At 42.3% G+C, this 22,299-nt stretch overlaps 1 protein-coding gene across 2 annotated transcripts in view; it reads right to left on the bottom strand.

The window, feature by feature from the left end:
- The window catches only part of KDM7A (lysine demethylase 7A), a 69,845-nt gene that overhangs the window by 5,178 nt on the left and 42,368 nt on the right, over positions 1 to 22,299 (bottom strand). Inside the window, exons 10-19 of one of the 2 annotated variants that reach the window (XM_054988258.1) lie at positions 20,127 to 20,218; positions 19,877 to 19,966; positions 17,973 to 18,182; positions 14,969 to 15,093; positions 14,307 to 14,461; positions 13,741 to 13,838; positions 12,034 to 12,179; positions 11,709 to 11,914; positions 8,285 to 8,367; positions 6,240 to 6,513 (exon numbers count right to left, since the gene is read on the bottom strand). In XM_054988258.1, the coding sequence (XP_054844233.1) occupies positions 6,240 to 6,513; positions 8,285 to 8,367; positions 11,709 to 11,914; positions 12,034 to 12,179; positions 13,741 to 13,838; positions 14,307 to 14,461; positions 14,969 to 15,093; positions 17,973 to 18,182; positions 19,877 to 19,966; positions 20,127 to 20,218 (1,479 nt within the window). The other variant, XM_054988259.1, reaches the window with a different exon arrangement.

Genomic DNA, 22,299 nt, shown 5'->3' with positions numbered 1-22,299 from the left:
TCCAATACATATAGTTACAATCTTAGCAATCACCAATTCTCATTATTGTTATCACACTTGTTATCAATCTGCATTGGAATTCACAGCGGGGCAGGAGGGAGGGATGTGTGTCAGCACAGAAGAACTCGATGAACATAAGTTACAGGTATGTCAACCCTGTTTTCATCTTCGTTCTTCTGTGCCTCCACACATGGGAGAGTACCAAGCTTCACACAATAAGGAAGGTGGGGTGAAATCCAACTCAATTTTATTAAATAACATTAGTCCCAAAACAAGGACCAAGAAATAAATAAAGTTCAATATAAATATATACACAAAGTGTCATTGTCAATTATTACAATAAGACCTTCCAGTATCCCTTTAGGAGAACAGGGAGTGGAGGACAGCTTTGGCTACAGAAACCTCTTGCTCTGCATTGACATCCATAGCATAGTGTTTAACAAACGTGTCAGCAGAGGACCACATAGCTGCCTTACAGATATTAACCAGCGGCACACCCCTGATGAGTGCCGAAGAGGCTGCTTGAGACCATGTGGAATGGGCTCTGACCTGCAGTGGGCACACCACTCCAGCCAGAGAATAAGCCTTACTAATGGCCGATACAATCCACCGTGACAGGGTCTGTGAAGATGCTCTGTGACCCTTGTCCTTGGCTCCAAAACAGACAAACAAGTGAGGGCTATTACGGAATTCCCTTGTCCTATCCAAGTAGAAAGCCAAGGCTCTCCTTAAGTCTAAGGTATGAAGGGCCCTTTCCCCTTTGGAAGATGGCTGTGGAAAAAACGCAGGCAGCGTAATTTCCTGCGACAGGTGAAAGGCAGACACCACCTTAGGCAGGAACTTAAGGCATGGCCGCAGGACCACCCTATTACTGTGGAAGAGAAGGAAAGGCGGGTCAGCCCTAAGCGCTGACAACTCACTAACTCTCCTGGCAGACGTTATAGCCACCAAAAATGCTACCTTGTAGGACAACAAGTACAAAGGGCATGTGGCTAACGGCTCAAATGGAGGCAACATCAGCCTCGACAGCACCAGGGATAGGGACCATTGAGGCACAGGAGGTGACACAGTGGGGTAGAGATTAAACATCCCCTTCAGGAACTGACGAGATTTACAGTGTGAAAACACTGTGCTACCGTCTACCTGAGCATGCAAGGCGGAAATAGCCGCAAGATGGACCTTGAGGGAGGTAACTCTTAAACCTTGGTCTCTCAACTGACATAGGTAGTCAAATATGAGCCCTAGGGGGCTACTGGCAGGCACCACTTCCTTTGCAAGTGCCCAAGCCTCAAATCTACGCCACTTAGCCTCATAGGATTGTCTAGTGGACGGCTTCCTAGCGTTCAGCAAGACTTTTTTCACCTGATCTGAAAACACTACAGGCGGGGTAGGATCCGCCAGGCAGACAGGTGCAACTTTTTGGGCTCGTGGTGGAACAGGTTCCCGTTCCGCAGGAGATCCTGCTGGGGAGGCAGACTCACATATGTCCGATTGGACATCTGTAGTAGCTTGGGAAACCATACTTGTCTCGGCCAGAAAGGTGCCACTAGAATGCAATCTGCATTGTCGCTTTCTATTTTGCACTGCACCCTCGGTATCAGCAGGAATGGTGGAAACATATAATGCAACCTGTGGGTCCACGTAAACTGGAAGGCATCCCCAATAGAGAGGGGGTCGCTCCCTGCCCTTGAGCAAAATATCTGGGCCTTGGTGTTTGCTGAAGTCGCAAACAAATCTATGTCCGGTTGGCCCCACATTCGGAAGATCGGCCCAATGTACTCTGCGTTCACTTCCCACTCGTGGTCCAACATGTGAACCCTGCTCAGGGCATCTGCCCGAACATTGTCTGATCCCGCTACGTGTATAGCCCGGAGCATCACACCATTCTGGATTGCCCATTGCCAAATGAGCATAGCCTCTCTGCAGAGAATCATAGATGCTGTGCCCCCTTGCTGGTTTAGGTAATACATGGCAGTCATGTTGTCCGTCTGCACCAACACCTGACGGTTTTGTAGAAGTGCTGTAAAGGACACAAGTGCAAAACGAATAGCTCTTAACTCAAGTACATTGATGTGCAGGTTCTTTTCCCTTTCTGTCCAAACATCTTGTACACATGCAGAACCACAGTAAGCACCCCATCCCTTTAGGGACACATCAGTGGTCACTGTAACCTCAGGATGCTGGTAACCAAACAGGGTCCCTTTAAACAAGTTGTCATCTGACATCCACCAGTCAAGGGAGGATAGAATAGCCCTAGGTATGGACAACTTGAGAGACGGAAGATGACGTAAGGCATCATACCTCCTCACGAACCAATTCTGAAGCGGGCGCATACGCAGTCTAGCAAAGGGGACCACAGAGGTGGCTGCTGCCATATGCCCCAGCAAACATTGGATGGAACTTCCAGATTGGAAAAGATTCCTTTTAAACATGGATACCAGACCCTTCAGAGACTTAGCCCGTTCAAGGGGGAGCAGTGCCTTACCCTCTACTGAGTCTAAAATTGCCCCAATATAGGAGACCTTACGGTTGGGCACCAGTTTAGATTTTTCAAAATTTACCAGAAGCCCCAAGCGTTTGCAAGTGTTCAGTACTAATTCCACATCTTGCAGCGGCTTAGCCTCTGAATCAGCCACGATGAGCCAGTCATCGAGGTAGGGAAAGATGGAACAGCCCTCCTCCCGAAGGAAGGAGACCACAGGAGCCACACACTTGGTAAATACCCGTGGCGCCGTGGATAGGCCAAAGGGAAGCACCTTATAACGGAACACCCTTCGCTGGTAAACGAAGCTCAGGTATTTCCTGTGCTCCTCTCGTATTCCCACATGAAAATAAGCGTCTTTCAAATCAAGGACAGCAAACCAATCCCCTTTCCTTAGCAAGGTGATTACTGCCGACAGCATGACCATTTTGAACTTAGTTACCCTTAGAAAGGCATTAAGGCCTCTTAAATCTAGAATGGGGCATAAACCCCCATCCTTCTTGGGGACTAAGAAGAAGCCTCTCTCAGACCTGTCATAGGCCACCTCTTCCACAGCACCCTTGGCCAAGAGCGACACTATTTCCGCATCCAGCTCTGCCATAGTATTATTAACAGCCGTTAGAGGTGAGCTACACCTAGGCAGTTCTAAGAATTCCAGCCCGTATCCCTCATCAACGATCGTTAAGACCCATGAGTCAGATGTTATTGACTCCCAATCAAACATGAAAGGCTTCAGCCTGTCGGAGAAGTTCAAGGATGCAGCTGGATTGTCCCGTCAATACTGCCTCCCAGGCACCTGCTGATCTTTCTGCTGGGCCGGGGGTTGAGGCGTGCGGGGCTTGAAGGGCTTACGCCTCCTGGGCTGTTGTGCAGAAGTGTAGTGGCGCTGAGAGTAGGCAGGGTACTGCTGGTAATAGGGCCGCTGCTGGTATCTGCCCTGATAGTGGTACGGATTGTACCTTGCAGCGTACTGAGGCCTGGAAGCAGGCTTGTCCGCCGGGGTCAATCCAAATGACCGGGCAGTCTGCCTGTCCTCTTTCTTTTTCTTTAGCGCCTCATCAGTGGTCGTGGAGAACAAAGAGTCCCCCTTCAAAAGGCAGGCCCTCGATCCTTGATCTCACTTCCTGTGAGAGAGCCGTCGACCTGAGCCAAGAGTGGCGTCTGAGGACCACCGCTGCAGCCATTCCACGTGCAGCAGTGTCAGCGGCGTGACTCCCAGCATTCATTTGCTGCTTGGAAAGACGGATGGCTTCTGTCTGCAGCAGGAACACCACCGCCTTCTTGTCAGCAGGCAAATCCCCGACATAGGACGCCAGCTTCTCCCAAAGGTATAATTGATAGCCAGCCATGATGGTCTGGTAGTTGGCTATCCTAAGGCCCAAGGAGGAGATGGAATACTGGCACCTGCCCATGGCATCGATCTTCCTGCCCTCTTTGTCCGGGGGTGCAGAAGAGGGACCCGACCAACGAGGCTGGATCTCCTCAGCAACCAATGAGGAAGGTGGAGGGTGTTTCACCAATGACTGCCAGGTGGCCTGCTTGATTTTATACATCTGCTCAATTCTTTTAGACGTAGCAGGTTGATCACAGGGCACCTTCCACACCTTCTCCACTATTTCCTCCACACCCTCCAGCATGAGGAAGCCAACCGTAGCAGGGTTGTCTCCGTAGATCCGACGCAGGAGCTTGTCCTTAGTCTGCGGCGTGACCGAGGAAATATCCATCTCCAACGCCTTTGCCATGCGAGCCATCTGATCTGCGTAAATCCGAAGATCCTCATAAGGGGAGCTGGTACTGGGCGCCACGTTGTCGTCTGGGGACGGCTCCAACCACGACTCCGATCTGTAGTCCCCGACACTCTCAGCTTCCTCCTCATCAGAACCAAGCACCGACTCTTCTCCTTGGAAGGATGGAGGCAGCCAACCCTGCCTCGAGGTGGATGGCCTCGGTTCCGAGTACCCAAACCCGGCAGGGGCTCCCTTCCAATGGCAGTGGTAGGCCGGAGGTATGTACAAGGCCTGACGATGACGAGACTCCAGGGAGTGCCTGGAACCGACGCTCCCCGCTTCAGAACGGCGTCGACTCTGGACGGAAGATGCCGGAGACCGGAGAGTAGCTGGAGGTGACGACGGTCGGTTCCGACGGTGGGCAGACGGGCTCGGATCCGCAACTGGGGAATGATCACTAGGGATCACAATGAAAGCCCCCGGATCCAGCACCTCTTCTGGAGCCGGCGAGTCCAGGTGAGGGGAAGGCGTGCGAGGAACCACCATCACGACCTCTTCTGCTGAAGCCCGATGAGGTGACCGAGAGCGCCGACGCTTAGCCTTCTTCGGTTTCTTCGAAGGAGGCTCAGAAGAGGCCCTTGGAACCAAAGCTCTCTCGGTGGTTGGCCTTTTGCTTGAACTCGGCCTTGGATCCGACACCTTCCTAGGGGTCGACTTCCCGGAGGCGAGCTGTTGTTTCGGTGCCACACCAGCCGTCGGATCCACTGATGGCATCGGATCCGCGCTCCTCGGTTCCGACTCCGACGCCCTCGGATCCGTTCGAGCCGACGAAACGCTTTGGGGCGGTCTCACCGACCCCTGCGCTGGAGAGGCCGCTCTCGACGCCGCAGCACTCGTCGGCCGAGATTTCGACGCCGACTTCACAGATGCCGCTGAGCCCGCTCGGGAATGCCGTTCAGCAGAGGGGCTAGGGCCGGCCTTGGGGGAGGGCAACGGAGTACCCTCGGACATCACTTTTCGCCACAAGGAGGAATTCAAACGGGCCTGACGCTCCTGCCAGGCCTTGTGGGTAAATTTCTGGCAGATCTTACATGCCGAAACGTTGTGGGTCTCCCCCAGGCAAAACAAACACAAATCATGGCCATCGGTCTGGGCCATTTTTGTGTGGCACTGAATGCAGTGCTTAAATAAAGCTTTTGAAGCCATATTAGGGTCAGGCAAAAGGCGTAGTCAAAACAGTCCAAGATTATATTTACCAAGTCCAATCAAGATCCAAATCAGTTAGAAGAAGAATAGCCAAGTCCGAAGTCAAAACCAAATAATCACCAGATCAATCACTAAAGCACTAAAGCACGGAGCTGCGAAGCAGAAGTTCTCTCCAAGCAGCGGCAAGAAGAGAACTGAGGGAAGGGGCCGTTGGTCGCTGGAAGGGCACTTGACCGTTTAGGCGGGAAAACGGTCGCTGAGGCGCGTGACAAACGGCCCCTTCGGAGCTATAGAAGCGATGAAGAATTTTTCCGGCAGCTGGCCTGCGCCTGCGCAGTCCCATGTGTGGAGGCACAGAAGAACGAAGATGAACTTTAACAACCTTACAAAGCACACCACTATTACTATTCCCCATATTGCAGATTTGGACTTAATGTTGAGAGCCACTTGCCTAAAGCCACTTAGGGGGTTACCAGCTGAGGCATGATTTGTACGCGGTACTTCCCAACCCCCTGCTCTTATCTGTTATGCTACATTAGTTTAATACCCTTATTTTTAGTAACTCAGTGACTGTTTTTTTCATATGAACAGAAGAGGTCTGTAGAAAACACCTCCTCTGTGTGAAAAGTCAGTTTAACCATGTTAAAAGCACATGTGAATTGGACTCAGCTGTAGACTAAACACACTTTCTAAATGTTTACATCTCTTTAAACTAGTATACATGACAAATTTAGTTTAATACTCATGTAAGAAAATATTGCTTGGATTATTTGCAAATAATGTGTGGCTACTGGCTAACAAATTAATACAGAAAATCACACTACCTTTTGTTGCCTGGTTGCTGATAGGAGGCGGATTTGATGCTGGTCGTTTGGTTGGATGAAGAGGAACAGATGATGTTTCGCCATATGGCCTGTCAGGGCTGAGGCTGCCATCGCTGAGCCTGCATTCCCCTTGAATTAAACTGGAGTCCTGCATACATTTACTATGTTGGAAGTTCAATCCATTACTTTGTAAATGACACCTGTTTTCTTGCATTTTGTAAGTGGCTTCAGATGCACCTTCCTTCTTAATGTGTTTCTGAGTTTTGTTTACATCCTGTGGAGGGACAGAAGGAGTTAGATTCTGTAATGCAGTATCACATGCAACAATTACAAATATAGGCTTCAATATCACCGTTTTTTGTATTTAAAAAAGTCATTTTATTGATTTTTTATTCTTTATCTATAGTTCAATTACTGTTTGCAAGATTGTTTCTAGACTATATACAACCTAAGCAGCTGATTCAAGCCAGTTCATGCTACAAAATGACATGAAGGTTCTTGGTGGAGTTCCAGCTCTGAGGCTGAGCCAATCTGATCAGTAGCCCAGGTGCTACAAAAGGAGAGAGAAGCTACAAATAAATATTCAAAAAAACAAGAACCATGGAATAATATTGATGGTTCAAATGGCAACTCCTAACAAAGAAAGTATGGCTATATGATAAATATTTAAGTTTATCTGATAGCTAGAAAACCCAATATGGCATATTCTTAAAGATTCATACACAGAATGCAACATATTTTGTGAAAATATATAATTTAAGACACAGATGCTAGCAAGTCTGGTACCCTGAAGCTTTATTAGAAACTTTTGATCACAATTAGAGGGCAGAATGAAACAAAGCTTCAGAAGTCTTACATGCTATGGATCAAAAAATCACCTTTCCGCTGGATATACTCATGTTAAAATCTGAAAGTGAAAAGAGCCGACTGACAGGGCCAAAGTTTCACTGAAACAAAGGTATTCAACCATGGCTAGTCTACGACTAGTACCTGAAGAACAGTACATGTTCTCAGACAAAATGTTTGGACCCTTTCTTCAGTGTAGAGGAGTTAGCCGTGTTAGTCTGTGGTAGCAAAATCAAAAAGAGTCCAGTAGCACCTTTAAGACTAACCAATTTTATTGTAGCATAAGCTTTCGAGAATCAAGTTCTCTTCGTCAGATGCATGATACAGAGACTGGTCAAATATAGAAGAGGAGGGAGGAAAAGGGGAGGAGAGAGAAGAGGCAATTAGCGGGGGAGGGTGCAACCAAAACATTCCTTTGCTAGTATATGTAAACATCTCCTTTTGGTGTGTGGATCAGTTGGCTTCAAAGGAGTTTCCCTGTTAGTTTGTAGCAGCCAAACAGCTAGACCATCCAATTCCAATGCAGTATGAGCCTTCAATAACCACTCAGTGGCACCTGGCGTGGGCTTTCGGGGACCACAGATCTCTTTGTCAGAGCATCTGGCAGGGAGAGCTGTGGTTATCGAAGGCTCATACTGCATTGGAATTGGATGGTCTAGCTGTTTGGCTGCTACAAACTAACAGGGAAACTCCTTTGAAGCCAACTGATCCACACACCAAAAGGAGATGTTTACATATACTAGCAAAGGAATGTTTTGGTTGCACCCTCCCCCCCTAATTGCCTCTTCTCTCTCCTCCCCTTCTCCTCCCTCCTCTTCTATATTTGACCAGTCTCTGTATCATGCATCTGACGAAGAGAACTTGATTCTCGAAAGCTTATGCTACAATAAAATTGGTTAGTCTTAAAGGTGCTACTGGACTCTTTTTGATTTTTCTTCAGTGTAATCTGTCACAAATACTATTGCATCTAACTTTGGGTCTCTGCTCCTGCCATCATGCTATTCTTTTTAAAAAATCCACAAAAAGATTTTCACAGATGGTACACTGATATTAGAGGCTTGAAGAAGGCAACAGCAAAATTACAATTTGCAGGTTTATGGCACAAACTAGCACATACTTTCATTTTTTAAAAATCCATCTCTGAATATTTAGCTTCCTTTGTATCACACTCATTGTTCTATTAACAACAGAATATTTACCTGAGGGTTTACTTTAGAAACTGCTTGCAATTGTGTAGTTAATGTAAAAGTCCCCACATCTTTTTCTTCTTTTATGTGCTTACCTGAAGAGAAATTAAGTACATTCTGAGATTCTTTAAATGATATAAAAATCAGTAAATGCCTATTTTCAGACATTTCCTCCTAAATTTCCTCCTAAAAAGCCTTTTTTCAGGCACTGGATAATGGTTATTATACTGCTCTTTGTCCATTCTTATTCCTTATGTATTCATTTTCACATTTGTCCTAGCGCATACTGCAACACAGAGTGCTCCTTAAGGAAAGGTTCAGTATTCTGTATGCTGAATCAACTACTGATTAACTCTCATGGCATTATGAAGCAAATTTTCTAGTAGAAAAATACAATGGCCCACTATCCAGTTATGTGACTGCAATTCTTCAAAACTGCTAGCTTACATAGAAGCTCATAGGGTAAATCCCTTTAGTACTCCCTAACTTACAAAGGTATTTCTGCAACTCAGATCTCCTGGTTAATAACAGGAGATAATAACAATAAAGCTATGAAGGAACCTTCCTTCATTGGCAAAGGTAAAAGTAAAGGCATCTTACAAACATCACAATCATGCCATAGTCATTTACTGCTACCAGGATCAGGATCTACTTTTGCATGTGCTCAACTGTTAGATTTTCCCCAAAACTTACCCCTTCCCCCAAAACATGATTTGAATCAAAGCAGAAGTATTCTTTTTTTCCACCCAGAAAAAAATCCTCAGGCATTTTGGATTAATAGTTTGCCTTTGCCATCTGGATTTCTATGTAACCATAGATATAGATGGGTGGGAAAGCATTGAACAGATTACGGTTGAGACAACATCTGTTGTCACAGCTGTCAAGCTACTGTGCTCTCATGTTTTTGCTGAATGCAAAAGCAAACATACTGCTGTCTCCCTGAAGTGACGAAGCAACAAAGAAGCTGTTGGGGCAAAGTACAATTCTAAGCCAACTCTAGATTGAAAACTTACATTACTAATAATTCTTTTATTGTATGTATAAAACAGAACTGAATCTTTTCTACAAAATGCTAGAAATTTCTCTCACTGACAGCTGCACCATTGTTCTTTATAGCAGTGCATTAGTTCTCATATGTATTCAAATACCCCTTAGCCTTCAATAGACTGATATTATTGAAATCACCTTGTTGAAGATTGGCACAAATCCTATACAATGAATTGTGTGTGAAGGCCAGCTCCAGTTTCACACTCTCCCATTCACACCAGGATCCTTGAACAATCTGGACCACTGGTAACTCACTACAATCAAATTTCACTTCATAAAAACATCCTTAAATAATGTACACCAGATCACTGTGCTAGTTTGAACAAGTGGCAAATATGCTTATTAAATTTAGCTATGTTAAACGTACATCACTTATTGAGGCCCTCACACTTCTATACCTCTCTTTCCCACCAATGTTACTTTGTGTTGATGTGGACTGTTGATCAGCAGTGCCACATCACCAGACATTTCCTAGTGCCCGAGAACGTCTGAATTTCTTGATCATTGATTGGAAATCCTCCATACTGCATCTCAAAGGCAGCCAGTTTCTATGTGCTTACGGAAAATCACAGCAACACTAATGATGGCAATGGTTTTACAGTTACAGCAACCACAATGTGACTGGAATACAAATGAACATGAAACTAACTCAAGCATTTACAAAACCGAGAAAAAACTGTTTTGTTACTGAACATTAAAAAAGAATGAGTGTCAGTATGCAAGATGTAGTTTTATATGTATCTTCATAGTTATTTAAAAAGTTTAACTTAATTTTTATTTGTTGACTCTACTGAAAGAAACCTCAGCAGATGTGCAATACACATACTCTTCAGCTCACTGAAAGCATTAGTAAACTTAGCACTATGCTTCATCCAAACAAATAACACGGTTTGAATACAATGAGATTTTTGTTGCATGACAGTTTACCACATACATTAAAAAACAAAACTTCTGTTACCAATGGCAATTATGCCAGCGGAAATGACCCACAGGATACATGCCAACAGAAGCAACAAATCCACCAACAGGACAGAGTATTGCAGGAGCAGCTCTTCCCACAATGCCCTCCAGTGAAGGTGCCAAATCCCCTTCTCTCTCTGCCCTTGGAAACATGATGCAAGTTAACTTTCATGAACATGATGTATATCCATATTCATGAGGTGGTAATGTTACAAGAAGCTGACACAACAGAAACAGAAAAAGAAAGGAGGCAGATTTTATTCCATCTGCAGAAGACCTAGGAGTTTGCTTATGGATATGATACATGGTAAACACAAGACTTGTGAAGAAGCAGGACCTAAGTTCTAAAGTTTGTCTTCTGATGCATTTGAAAGGTGAAAAATTCAAGGGAAAACAAAATTCTTATTTTACATATTAGTGGTGGCTAGGCTGCTTTTCATAAAATATTGGAATAAACAGTAAGCACTGAAAAAAATGGTTAATAAATTTATATAAATTAACTTGTCTTACCCAGAATAGCAATGTGCTTTGAAAGGAAGACATAAAAATTAATATACCCAAAAAGAGGCAGAAATCGTTTCTTATGGCTTTAAAGGGAAACCTTTCCTTTGCTATAAAAACTCTTTTCCTTTACTTTAAGAAATATGAATCCACTGAAATATAAGATTTCATTTAAACTTATTTCAAATTACTGAATTTATTACTGTAAATACCCTCACTATCGTAGCATAAGCACATGAAACTGGTAAATACAACGATCAAACAGATGTCATTAATCCTGTAAGTAGCCACAGGAGGACTCTTCTCTTTTAGAAACACCCTTCTTCCATTCTGTAATTTGACAATGTGGAGACTAGGAATTTAATTCCCTCTGACTGGAAAAAGAAATCTATCTGTTCATGTAACAATGCCGGAATCTCAGCAAATTACATGTTTTCCTGGACACCCAATTTTCCAAGCCAACTTTGTTGAATTTATACCCCACCTCTCAATAAAACTGTAACCAACGCAGCTTGATGGCCCCATGTGCTGTCTGGAGATGATGCACCTGATCTTGGACTTTGCATTTGCACAAAAATCTGGGGAAAGTCTGGATAGCTGGGACAAGTAATCTCTGGCTGCTGAAAACATACACAGGTATATTTTTCTATTACAAATTAAACTGGAACAGACATATGCTATAGCTTCTCTTATCAATATTAAGAAATGTATGTACCAAATCCATGAGGCTTCAAATTTATTCTACAGATTAAATAGGCAGCATTGTGCAGAGGTTTCAGCTGGTAACCAACGAACGCAGAAATCCACAATACAGGTATTTCCACTAAATTCAATGTACACCTTAGTTCAGCCATGCAACACACAAAGCATCTGTGGTTTAGATTTTTTTTAGCATAAGTATAATACACATTAGCAAGAAAAGACCTACCACATTCTCTTTTATGACTCTGGGAAGACAGCTTGTCTTTATGCCTGCTTTTGGGATAGCTTCTGTGTTCCTGAAGAGAGCTTCTTCTATCAGTGCAGTCTGTACTCTGTGTGTGATCTGGTAAACAAGTGGTATAGTGCAATCCTGCCATAGAAAGCATGCCCTGAATAGCTTCTTCCTCCGTGCTTGTCGAGGTAGGACATTCCCTAGTAAAACATTGAAGAATAGAATGTATTCTCACAGGAAAAGAAAGATTTTATATTCCTAAACAGAAAGTGAGGGGTACAATTTGCTTGAAAAGCCACCATTAATTTCTTTTACACACCTTTTACTTGTAGTTTCATGTCTTGATGGCTTCTGTGAAGATTGATAGAGGTCACTTGTTATTCTAGATTCCTCTTTAAAATTTGAAGATACTTCCTGTTTCTCGTCTCCTGAGCTTTCTGAATCCTCTAGGGAGGAATCCTTTTGCTGGTGGAGACAAAAAATCCTAAGTGTTTCATGGGACAAACCTCAATCCCTAAACTAACCTGCAGTTAATGTTTTTATCTAAGCTAATGGTTACCAACTGTCACTAATAGCACATACTGTGACTACAAAAAATTAACAGTAGAATGGTAACATCTTTGCCCTATGCAAAGTTCCTCTTTGTAAACCTGTACACAATGTGATTTTTCTTCAACACTTCTAAAGGTAAGCAAGCAAGACAACACCCTTTTTCTAGATCAATAAGACATTATTTAGCACTTGTTGACTTGAACGGACTGACAAGATATTTGATTTGAAATGGCTACTTCACTTATACAAGTTAGCAGCTGATGTTGCACGCAGGAATCAAGGAATGAAGAGCAGGAAGAGACAGAGGAAAAGGAAAGGAACTATGTATGTAATAAAAGCAGAGACCTAGAAAAACCTAGAGAAATCAGCAGTAGCACAGAACAGTCTCAGACCTTTGGTATGTTCATTTATCTAAAACTGCAAATCACATGATATGCTACACAGCCCACTCATCTTAAGGGAAAATATCGGAATCCCAGCTGTGCATAGGTGGTACAGGAAGGTATGGTTCTGGAAATGCCATGTCAATTTAATCCCCCCTGCTCCAAATGCTTCCTGTATTTCTGTGTATGAACCAATACAGAATGAGGAATGAGGAACAGAGTGAGGTCCTGGGCAAACAAGTCTAGAGGTACTCTAATGTTCTTTGGCCCATAAAGCACAGACATGACTAATGAGGACTGGCCAGAACCCAAAGTGAAAAACCAAATTATACATTTTCCTGCATGATGTGGGAAAGGCAGCTTTGGACTTCTGTAGCATCTTTAGCTCTGCAGAAAGTGAGAATATGTTGCTAAGTTTAATACTGGGTATGAATATGATACTATAATACAGAATTAAGAATGGTCAACAGAATTGCATTGATGATTTAACAGAAGAACATTTGATAAGGGACAGATACGTAATAACAAATTGCAATGTTCTCAGTTCTCGTAAGTGAGACCCCTAAACCTCATCTTCCAACAGCATCCATACTTAGCCCAAATATTACCATACCATTTCCTTAATAAAGCTGATTAGTGCTCCGAGTAAGGAAACACCTCTAAATTATTAACTCTATCAGATAGTACGGGGGGAAACAGTTACTAGTTAGTATAGGTAGTACTGGGGGAAACAGAAGATGTATATTGCAGAAGTAGTCAAATGGCATTTAATATACATTCCTGGAATAGACACAAGGTTATGAGAAGCCACCTTCATTTGGAAGCCAGGTCTTAAGCAGTAAAACATCAGCCAACTGTATGCTTGCTATGTTCCTGATTTTAAGAATGAAATGGATTTTAGAAGAGTCAAACTATAAGATAAAAGGAAAGCTAGTCTTGGTAGAAATTATCTGATTGTGGCATTTTCTTCCATTTTTTTTCTCAGAACGAGTAAATATATACCCTCATATACACAAAATATATTCTAAAGTTTAACAACTCATCTAACCTGTGTTATTATGATAATGTACTTGCCAAACTCTAGTATTTACCTGGTTAGTGCAATCAGGCTCAGAGTCTTCTGAATCAGAAATATCAGAGTATTCTGAGGTTCCATTCCTGAGTTCTGATTTCACACTTTCAAAGAACACTGGGGAGGGGGGGAGGGAGAAGAACAACATCAGAATATTTTTCACATATTCATCATATGTGCTTCTCTTACATTTTCTTGTTCCAAAAGACTTTTACCGCCCTTTTACCGCTCACTGCCCAGAGCCCCTGGGGATGGGCGGTATATAAATTGAAAAAATAAAATAAAAATAAAATAAAAAATTTTATCAGTGCCTATGTGTTGCTTTGAGCTCGTCTCCACACTTGTATACATAGACATGCATACTCCAGAAATAAAACTGAGTTCCATACTGTCAAATAGAATAGAAATGAAAGCTAACAAATTAATTCCAGGGCTTAGGAAATTAATTTCTTCCCTCAAGAGACTGCTCTAACTGCGAGGAACTGTAACTGCTCAAGCCTTGCATTTCCAGCTCCAGCTGCAAGGGACTAGCACCATTTCAAGGAAATCTGACTAGACCAGAGTGCAGGACAATAACCAACTTACTGTTCAGTGGTTTCTGAGCATCCGCATCGCCATCTGCATCCTGGGAGTTCTGCTCTTCTGACTTAACAGTTCCTTCTTCGAACTTTGTCCTGTCATCCTCATCTTCACTGTCTGCGGTGTAAAGACTTGGATCTCTAAAGGGCTGCCTCTCATGTCTGTTTTAAAATAATTTGAATATCTGTTTGGGCTTTTCTCTTTTTAAGGATGTAACAGATATTCATTGTTGCAAGTACCCGCTAGAACATAGTAACATATCTAACACTTTCTCTACCGAGCAAATGCTTCAGGTTGTTCCTTTATTTACTGATATTCCTATATCAGTAAAAAGATTATCAATAGTTCACTCATGGTCCTCCAGTATGAATTTGGTCATACTGCATTTTTGCTGAAGGAATTCCTAAAGATTTTGCAGAATTGTGATGCTATTTCTTTTCCTTAACAGGAGAGTTTTAAGTATTTTTATGCAGTTGAAAACAATCCAAGTTAACAGCACAAAAAGAAGCTTTCTTTTGTTCCCCAATGTATTTATCATCCCAAATTTGCTCATAGGACTAAATTCCCTCTTTCTTAACCCAGATCTGTCAGTTAAATATAAAGTGGTCAAGAACTGCAGAACACCTAAAGCAAAGGACAAATAGCAGACACAGCCTAGAGTTTTATACCTAATTATTCTTCCATTTGACAGCAACAGCCGTAAATCATTGTCCTTTGTTCGCCATTCAGGAACAGTTGAAGATGGCTGAAGAGGCTTGTTAAACCTTCCATTCAAGTTATAATTTACTGCGTCCTGAAGGAAAAGAGAAAAGCAAGATTTCACCTTCAGTTTCTGGTCCTAGAGGTGTGCACCCAAAAAACTTGGTAAGGTCAAATCTGAGGGAAAAAATCAGAATTCCTTGAATTCTCTAATTCGATATTCAGCTACTTCCAAAAAATTTGGTAATATTCAGCCATTATTTCCTATGGGGAAATTATTCTGGGGGTTATAACAACAACAACATTCGATTTATATACCACCCTTCAGGGCAACTTAACACCCAGTCAGAGCAGTTTACAAAGTAAGTTATCCCCACAACAAACACCCTGTGAGGTGGGTGGGGCTGAGAGAGCTCCAGAAAGCTGTGACTGACCCAAGGTCCCCCAGCTGGCTTCAAGTGGAGGAGTGAGGAATCTAACTTGGTTCTCCAGATTAGAGTCCCAGCACGCTTAACCACTACCAAACTGGCTCCCTGGAAGGGGGGATCGTAGGAACTGTAAATATTTGAAACTAAGCTATAAGATTATTGTGCCTAATACTTTTGAAGTATTCTGTTCTACAGTCAGAATTTACCTCAGCTTTTCTTCACTGCCTACCTATATACCAACCCTGCCTGTTTAATAAACCTGCTGTTTCCTTTTGAACTTTACTCAGCCTCTAGTGCTGCTTCATTTTATAGAAGGCATGGGCTCCTGCTTCTCCCCTTCCATGCATTTGAGCTGGGATATAAGCAAAAAACATGTATGTGTGAACATGTATGTGTAAAATAGAACTTTAAAGTATTCACAGAGACACACTACCAGAGGCTGCCCAGCCACATTAAGCAACCTTGACAGTTTTGGAGGGAAAATCTGCCTCACAGGGGGGAAGTGAGTGGGGGCTTACGCCATAGGGACTAACACCACACCAAAGAATCATGTCCATTCCACCTAAATCAAATTAAAGCAAGGGACACTGTTGCAACAGCCCAAAAGAAGCAAACTGAAGCAAGGGAATGCCTTATGCTTGTGGGTGGTACTGCTTGGTTCTGTTCTGTGATATTCCCCTATTGGCTGAGCCTAGTGCCTGGCTTCTGTGAATGACACTGGTTCTGTTGGGCTAAGTATCAACAGCATTGCTTGCTTCAGTTTGGTTTGGGTGGAATGGGAATACCTATTTTTTTGATTTGGAATACCCAGATTTCACCAAATCAGCCAAAATTCAGTATTTTAATCCAAATTCCAAACTGAACAGCACACCCCTAAGAGATATGTTAATAAGCTACTTCTCTGTGCAATCAACATCAACATTTTTCACTGGATGTCCAATATTTTAGTGTAACTGAGGAGTAAATGAATGGATACCATGCTACAGTCGTTTATAGAGAGTTTTTATCTCTTACACAAATGTACACACCCTAAGTTACTGTATCTCTTGCCTCCTCTGTAACACTGGATTCCACTATCATTTTCTGCATTGTGTGGGTGGGGGGCATGCTTAGTGTACACATTCACTATCAATATGTTTCAATTATCCTTCTTGGCAAACACAGCTGGAAACCATAGCAACTTTTACAATGTTCTTGCACAAATACTCTTGGGTTCCTGGCCTCTAGAAATGATCAGTAAAAACTGAAGTTTATATTAGCAACTTGTTCTCAAGAAAGTTACTTTGTGAACTAGGAACTGGATTATGGTTTGTCAAATCCTCCTTTCTAAAAGAAACAAAAAAGGATATTTGACAATGTAATGTGTATCTGAAGTCTCCTTAGCATATATCTCAACTTCAGAAATGACACATGCTTCATAATCATCTTCATCACGTGAATTACTTCACACAAGCTTCCTGGCTGTGCTACCTAGGAGAATACCCTATTTCATTATGCAAGAGGAAATAATCCCATAACATGAGATTCCGAACACCAATAATGTGGGTTTTCCAAGAAAATTAGAAGAGGAATATCTCTAGAAAGTTACTCAATGCCCTAAATAGAGTGTGATCCACTACAGCATGTTTACTTTGAATTATAATTATTGAACAAATTTTAAAAGCATCCCATGTGAATTTCCAATAGCAACACATACTTGAATTGAAATATCTAATAAGGGGAAAAAACCAGGCGGAGTTTAAATGTTATCAAACAAATTCAAAACATTATGTAGAAATTATTTTTAATTATGCCTCTAAAAATTATAAATAAAGGATGCACTTCACTGCATTGTTTAAGGGAGGGAAATGAAGAAAATAAAAACTGTTGACAGAGTAATTTTAGCACAACCAGAGAACTGCGCCTGATATGCCAGTTCTATTTTGACAGAATTTCCTCCACAGAAATCACTGGGGCTCCTCAGTTTCATGTACCATACCATCACTAGCCTTACTTGTTAGTTCCATGACAGACTGGAGAGTACAATATTCCTTCCACCATGTGATAACACACAAAAATAAGAATTCTAGCTTTGGTTCTGGTTTGCGCAGCCAATCAGGTAAACTTATAACTGAGTTTTTAATTTGGATTATTATATTTGTATGTGGCTGGATGTGTCTAGCCTCAGTTTACAAATCAACAAAACATACATGCATACGCCTAAACATTCCTAGGAATAATAATCTGAAAAACATTAATTGCAACTTTGAATCCACCCAGTTTGCCTAATACTGTATTCATCATCCATTTGTTGTTATTAATTTTATTAAATAATTAATCTTTTTTAAAAATAGAACATCTTTCATGGATGAATAAAGCACTGGAAAATGTTACATTTCAGAAAAGTTTCCCCTCCCTACAACATCTCTGCCAAACACAGAAACTGAGAAAATTCTGAAATTTCGATAGTGTCAATGTACACATTTTACTCCTCCAAATATGGCACCTACAGTGTACATTTAAATGTTATAGGTGTGCCTCCCTTCTCTTAAAAGAAAAATCTTGCCTCTTCCCATGGGGACATCTCTAGTCTTTTGAGCACTTCTCTTGTGTGGAGTTCCAGAATGTCCAAATTTGAAGGAGTTTTAACAGCATGGTCTCGTAGCTTCCTTGCTTTTCTTTTGGAATGATGAGTGGAGGCTGATTCGTTTGAGGACCGTGAAACTTGGCACACACCAAGAATTCCCTGAGTTTTCACTGGTTTGCTGATCTCTTCCTTTAAATCAAAGAGTTACTCAGATTAGGCTGATCATTCCATGTAGTAGCAAGGTCATCAATTTTAAGTCAACTGTATCATGGGGTAAGTAGTCTGCCAGTCTGAATATAGTTATTCTAGCCACTGCCCATATGGTCTCGCACAACAGTACTTTATGAAACCATGCATACTACTGAAATCTAAGTAAGACAACTTTATACTGTAAATAAGGGGGGAAATCATCTATATTTGATTCAGTGGTCTTTTTCTCCCAGTTTCTTTTATTATTTCTGTCCAGAGACATGGACGACCACTCCGCAGCTCCCAGACTTACCTGGCCCATTGGAGGGCGCCAGGAGAGCGGTGGAGGACAGTGCAACAATCCAGCCAGCTGCAGGAGAGACAGCAGCGTCCTGGCCGGCTACGGCAGAGACGGCGCTCAAGCCAACGGAGCTCAGCTGGGTGGTGCAGCCCTCCCAGGGTGCTGCAGGAGCAACAGCCAGGCCCAGCAAAGTGGCACGGCTCCCCAGAAGCGCTGCTGAGGCCAGCAGGGCAGCAGCAACACCTCTCCACTCCAAGGGCCTGCTGGGAGAGCCACAGGGGATGGAGAAGGCCCCAACAAGGCGGCATGGAGGACAGAGGCAGCTGCTGAGGGAGGTGCAGCCCAGGTAGAGGCCACAGAGAGCCCAGGGTGCTGTCCTCAATGCAGCAGCAGCACAGGCTAGGCAGGAGCGGCCTTGGCCCAGATAATCGGGGTGGGGCCAGACAGAGGGCCCCAGCATGATAGGTCAGCCAGCTGAGGGGGTGGGGACCAGCCAGCCCCTCTTTACAGGCTGCCACTGGAGGAGCCAGAGGGGCTGAGGGGAGAGCAAGCCCAAAGAGAAACCCAGACTGGCCACTGGATCCATCAGTCACCCAGGCAGAGGCAGGATACTCCTTGGGTGGGCAGAGCCTGGGGAAGGAAGCGAAGAAAGGCAGGCCTATAAAAAAGAGCCCAGCCCAGTAGGCCATGGAGGAGTAGTTGGGAGCGAGTGTAGGTGGAGAAGGGAGAGAGAGAAGAGAGCAGAGCGAGACAAGTAACAGAGAAAAGGCAACCTGAGCCAGCCCAATGGTGGAAGAGACGGTGCTGTAAACCCCCCCTCCACCCACCATTTCTGAGGCATCTCCTAAACTGGGTTCAGTGCCCAGGCCAACCTGGAGGGCAGCCACCCCCAGGCTCCGACGATCCCAGCACGGAGCGTGACAAATTCCCTATAGGTATTCTGAACATTAAAAATTCTGAATTGTGCAAGAATTTTTTGGATAGGATGAGTCATTCTTAAAATATTTTTCTAAGTTCATAGAGAAAGATTCAGGTCCAGCCGCCCCTTAAAGACCAATTAGATTTCCATGGTATAAGCTTCCAAGAGTCAGGGAGTTCTTCTGACTCTTGAAAGCTCATACTCTGGAAAATCTATTTGGTCTTTAAGGTGCTGCTGGACCCAAATCTTACTCTTCTACAACAGACCAATACAGGTACCCACCTGAAACTGCCTTCTATGTTCATATAAACCTAACAGAAAAACATGCAAAACAAGAGTTTGGAAATGATTCGCTGGAGAACTAAATATTCAAAAAGAGGAAAACAACAGGATGTACAAAGAGGAGAGGGAACCTAGAAACTAATACAATGGTTCAAAATTATATCATTTTTAATTAGATGTTTTTATTCTTACCTCTACAGAACGAATCACTTTAGAGAGTTCTTTAATGAGCTGCCCTGGCCTAATGTTGTCTGGAATTTCAAAGGCATGTTCTGTTACCAGCTGTAAGCAAAACGTGAAAAACAATCAGCGACATTTCCCTAAGCATAAACCAAAATAGCATATTTATATATAGGAACTATAAAGTAGAGCTGCTTTTTGGAAGGCTCTCCCCTCCAATGATGTAAAACAAAGCTTTCATTAACAAACCATTCAAACTTACATCTTTTTTCATCCATAACTTTAAAGCAGTAAGTAAAGCTTTTACTCCTTGCACCAAGAAGGTTTGGGGCTGAAAACCATCTTCTCTCAATTCTAAAAGGGAAAAAATGCAGATCAGATAAATCCTTGTTTACACTGGTATTATTCAGCTGATTTCCCTCTGAACTTTTAAACCTGTCAGAAGTGACTCAGGCATTCAAATTAAGAGAAACAGAAAATGTGGTTTTCTGCATCAAGTTCCAAAAATAGACCCTCTTTTTAAAAGCCCTTACAATTACTGCAATATGTATGGTCCTCAGCTAACACTTGCATGCAATCAGTGACAAGAGCCTCGCAAAAACTGCAGTAATTTTGTAATATTAAGAGTGTTAGTTCAGTACAAATACTTAAGAAGGTAAGGGACGAGAAAGTCATCAAGCTCAACAACGTCCTCAAAGCAAGATCTTTACATTTAGCTCTCCACAAATTAATCCACACAATCCAGGCTATAAGTGCCAAACAGAAGGGTACAATCACCATGAAGGCAGAGAAAGTAGCAACATATGATGGGGCAACCAAATCAATCTACACACTACAGGAAACAAAACATCTCTACAAAGGATTTAGTCAATTTCTGCTTGAGAGAGAAAAAATCACTATCCAGGCCTGATTCAACCACCAGGGAGAAATGGGGTATGAAGTAAAACTTGTTCACACAAATCCCCAGAACCAAGAGTATATTGGAATGTAAGCTACCCATTGTTCTTTAAATTTGGGGGCAATCCTTCACACACCAGAGGGAAAAAAATGACTGTAACCCAAATTCATTAATATTATCATCACCCAACTAGATAAAAATGGTTTTTAAAAGCTAGTGTAGTGTATTACCTGAAAAACTGAGCTATATCCCTGGTTTTGTTTCTGCAACAAACACATTAAGCAAGACACTTTTGCCTATAGTACAACACTATGCTTTCAAACAAACCTAAAGTACTACATATTTTAAAGGAGTATGGATACTTTTGTTTCATAATTGGAAATCTAAACAACTCATAAAATAGTATAATTTTATCCATGTGTTCTAACACGACTGTGATTCTCACTCCTCTCAGCTGCTTTATTGAAACTCTTCCAAAATGTTATGGTTCAGAAGTTAGAAATTCTGTTTTTTCAATCATATATAGTCATTAATATGTACAGTCAAATTTAGCTTGACAGTTTTATTCCTATGATGTATCCTTCTCTCAAAGTTAATAAATGTCAAAATCAATAATGAATCAGACCTATAAATAATCTTTTTCTATGGAGATATATCAAGATGGGTTGCTGTGTTATTCTGTCTGAAGCTGTAGAAAAGAGCAAGAGTCCAATAGCACCTATAACACTAACAAAATTTGTGGTAGGGTATGAGCTTTCGTGAGTCACAGTTCACGTCTTCAGTATCTGTTGCTTACCTAAAAGTAGTCAGTTGCTGACCTAAAAGTATCAGTTATCCTGCAGAGTAATTTCAAAGGGAGATTAGAAAGAGAGACTGCTGAACTGAAACAGATAACAAAACTCAAGACTTTGCATCCACCTGAACTGAATCGAGACCTAGGCTTCCAGTCTCATTACCAATGTTGATTTCACCCACTACCCCTCTGCATACCCCAACCTATCAAATTACGCCTGCTATTGTCCTTCACCAGCTATTGTCATTTGGCATCTGAAATCACTCCACTCTCCAAGATAAAAGGACAGATGGACTCACATTCTAGCTGTATCTGAAGAAGTGAGCTGTGACTTATGAAAGCTCATACCCTACCACAAATTTTGTTAGTCTTATAGGGACTACTGGACTCTTGTTTTTTTGTGAATAAGATTCTGTTACAGGTTAAAGATTTCTAAACTTTTTCTCAGAACTAAAAATAACCTTGATATGTTCTAAGACTGGATTTTTAAATTGGATTTCAAGAAAACTTGGCTACTAGGTTTTTTGTTTTGTCTGGTATACCTCCAATGTTAAAGGCCCCTTCCCAGTGTTTTTGTGTTGTGTGTTTGTGTGTGTTTATTGAATTGTTTCTATACTATTTTAAATATTGTTTTAAACAATTTTTTAAAACTGTTTTAAGTTGTTTTTAACATTTGCTTCCTTAAGGACCTTATTTTGGGTAGAATGGCAACATATGTTTTAAACAAATCAATAAATACATAGT

The sequence above is a fragment of the Eublepharis macularius genome, chromosome 9 (assembly GCF_028583425.1).
Source record: "Eublepharis macularius isolate TG4126 chromosome 9, MPM_Emac_v1.0, whole genome shotgun sequence".
Taxonomy (NCBI): Eukaryota; Metazoa; Chordata; class Lepidosauria; order Squamata; family Eublepharidae; genus Eublepharis; species Eublepharis macularius.
Note: the sequence above shows the minus strand (reverse complement) of the source record. Positions and strands in the feature narration are given on the sequence as shown.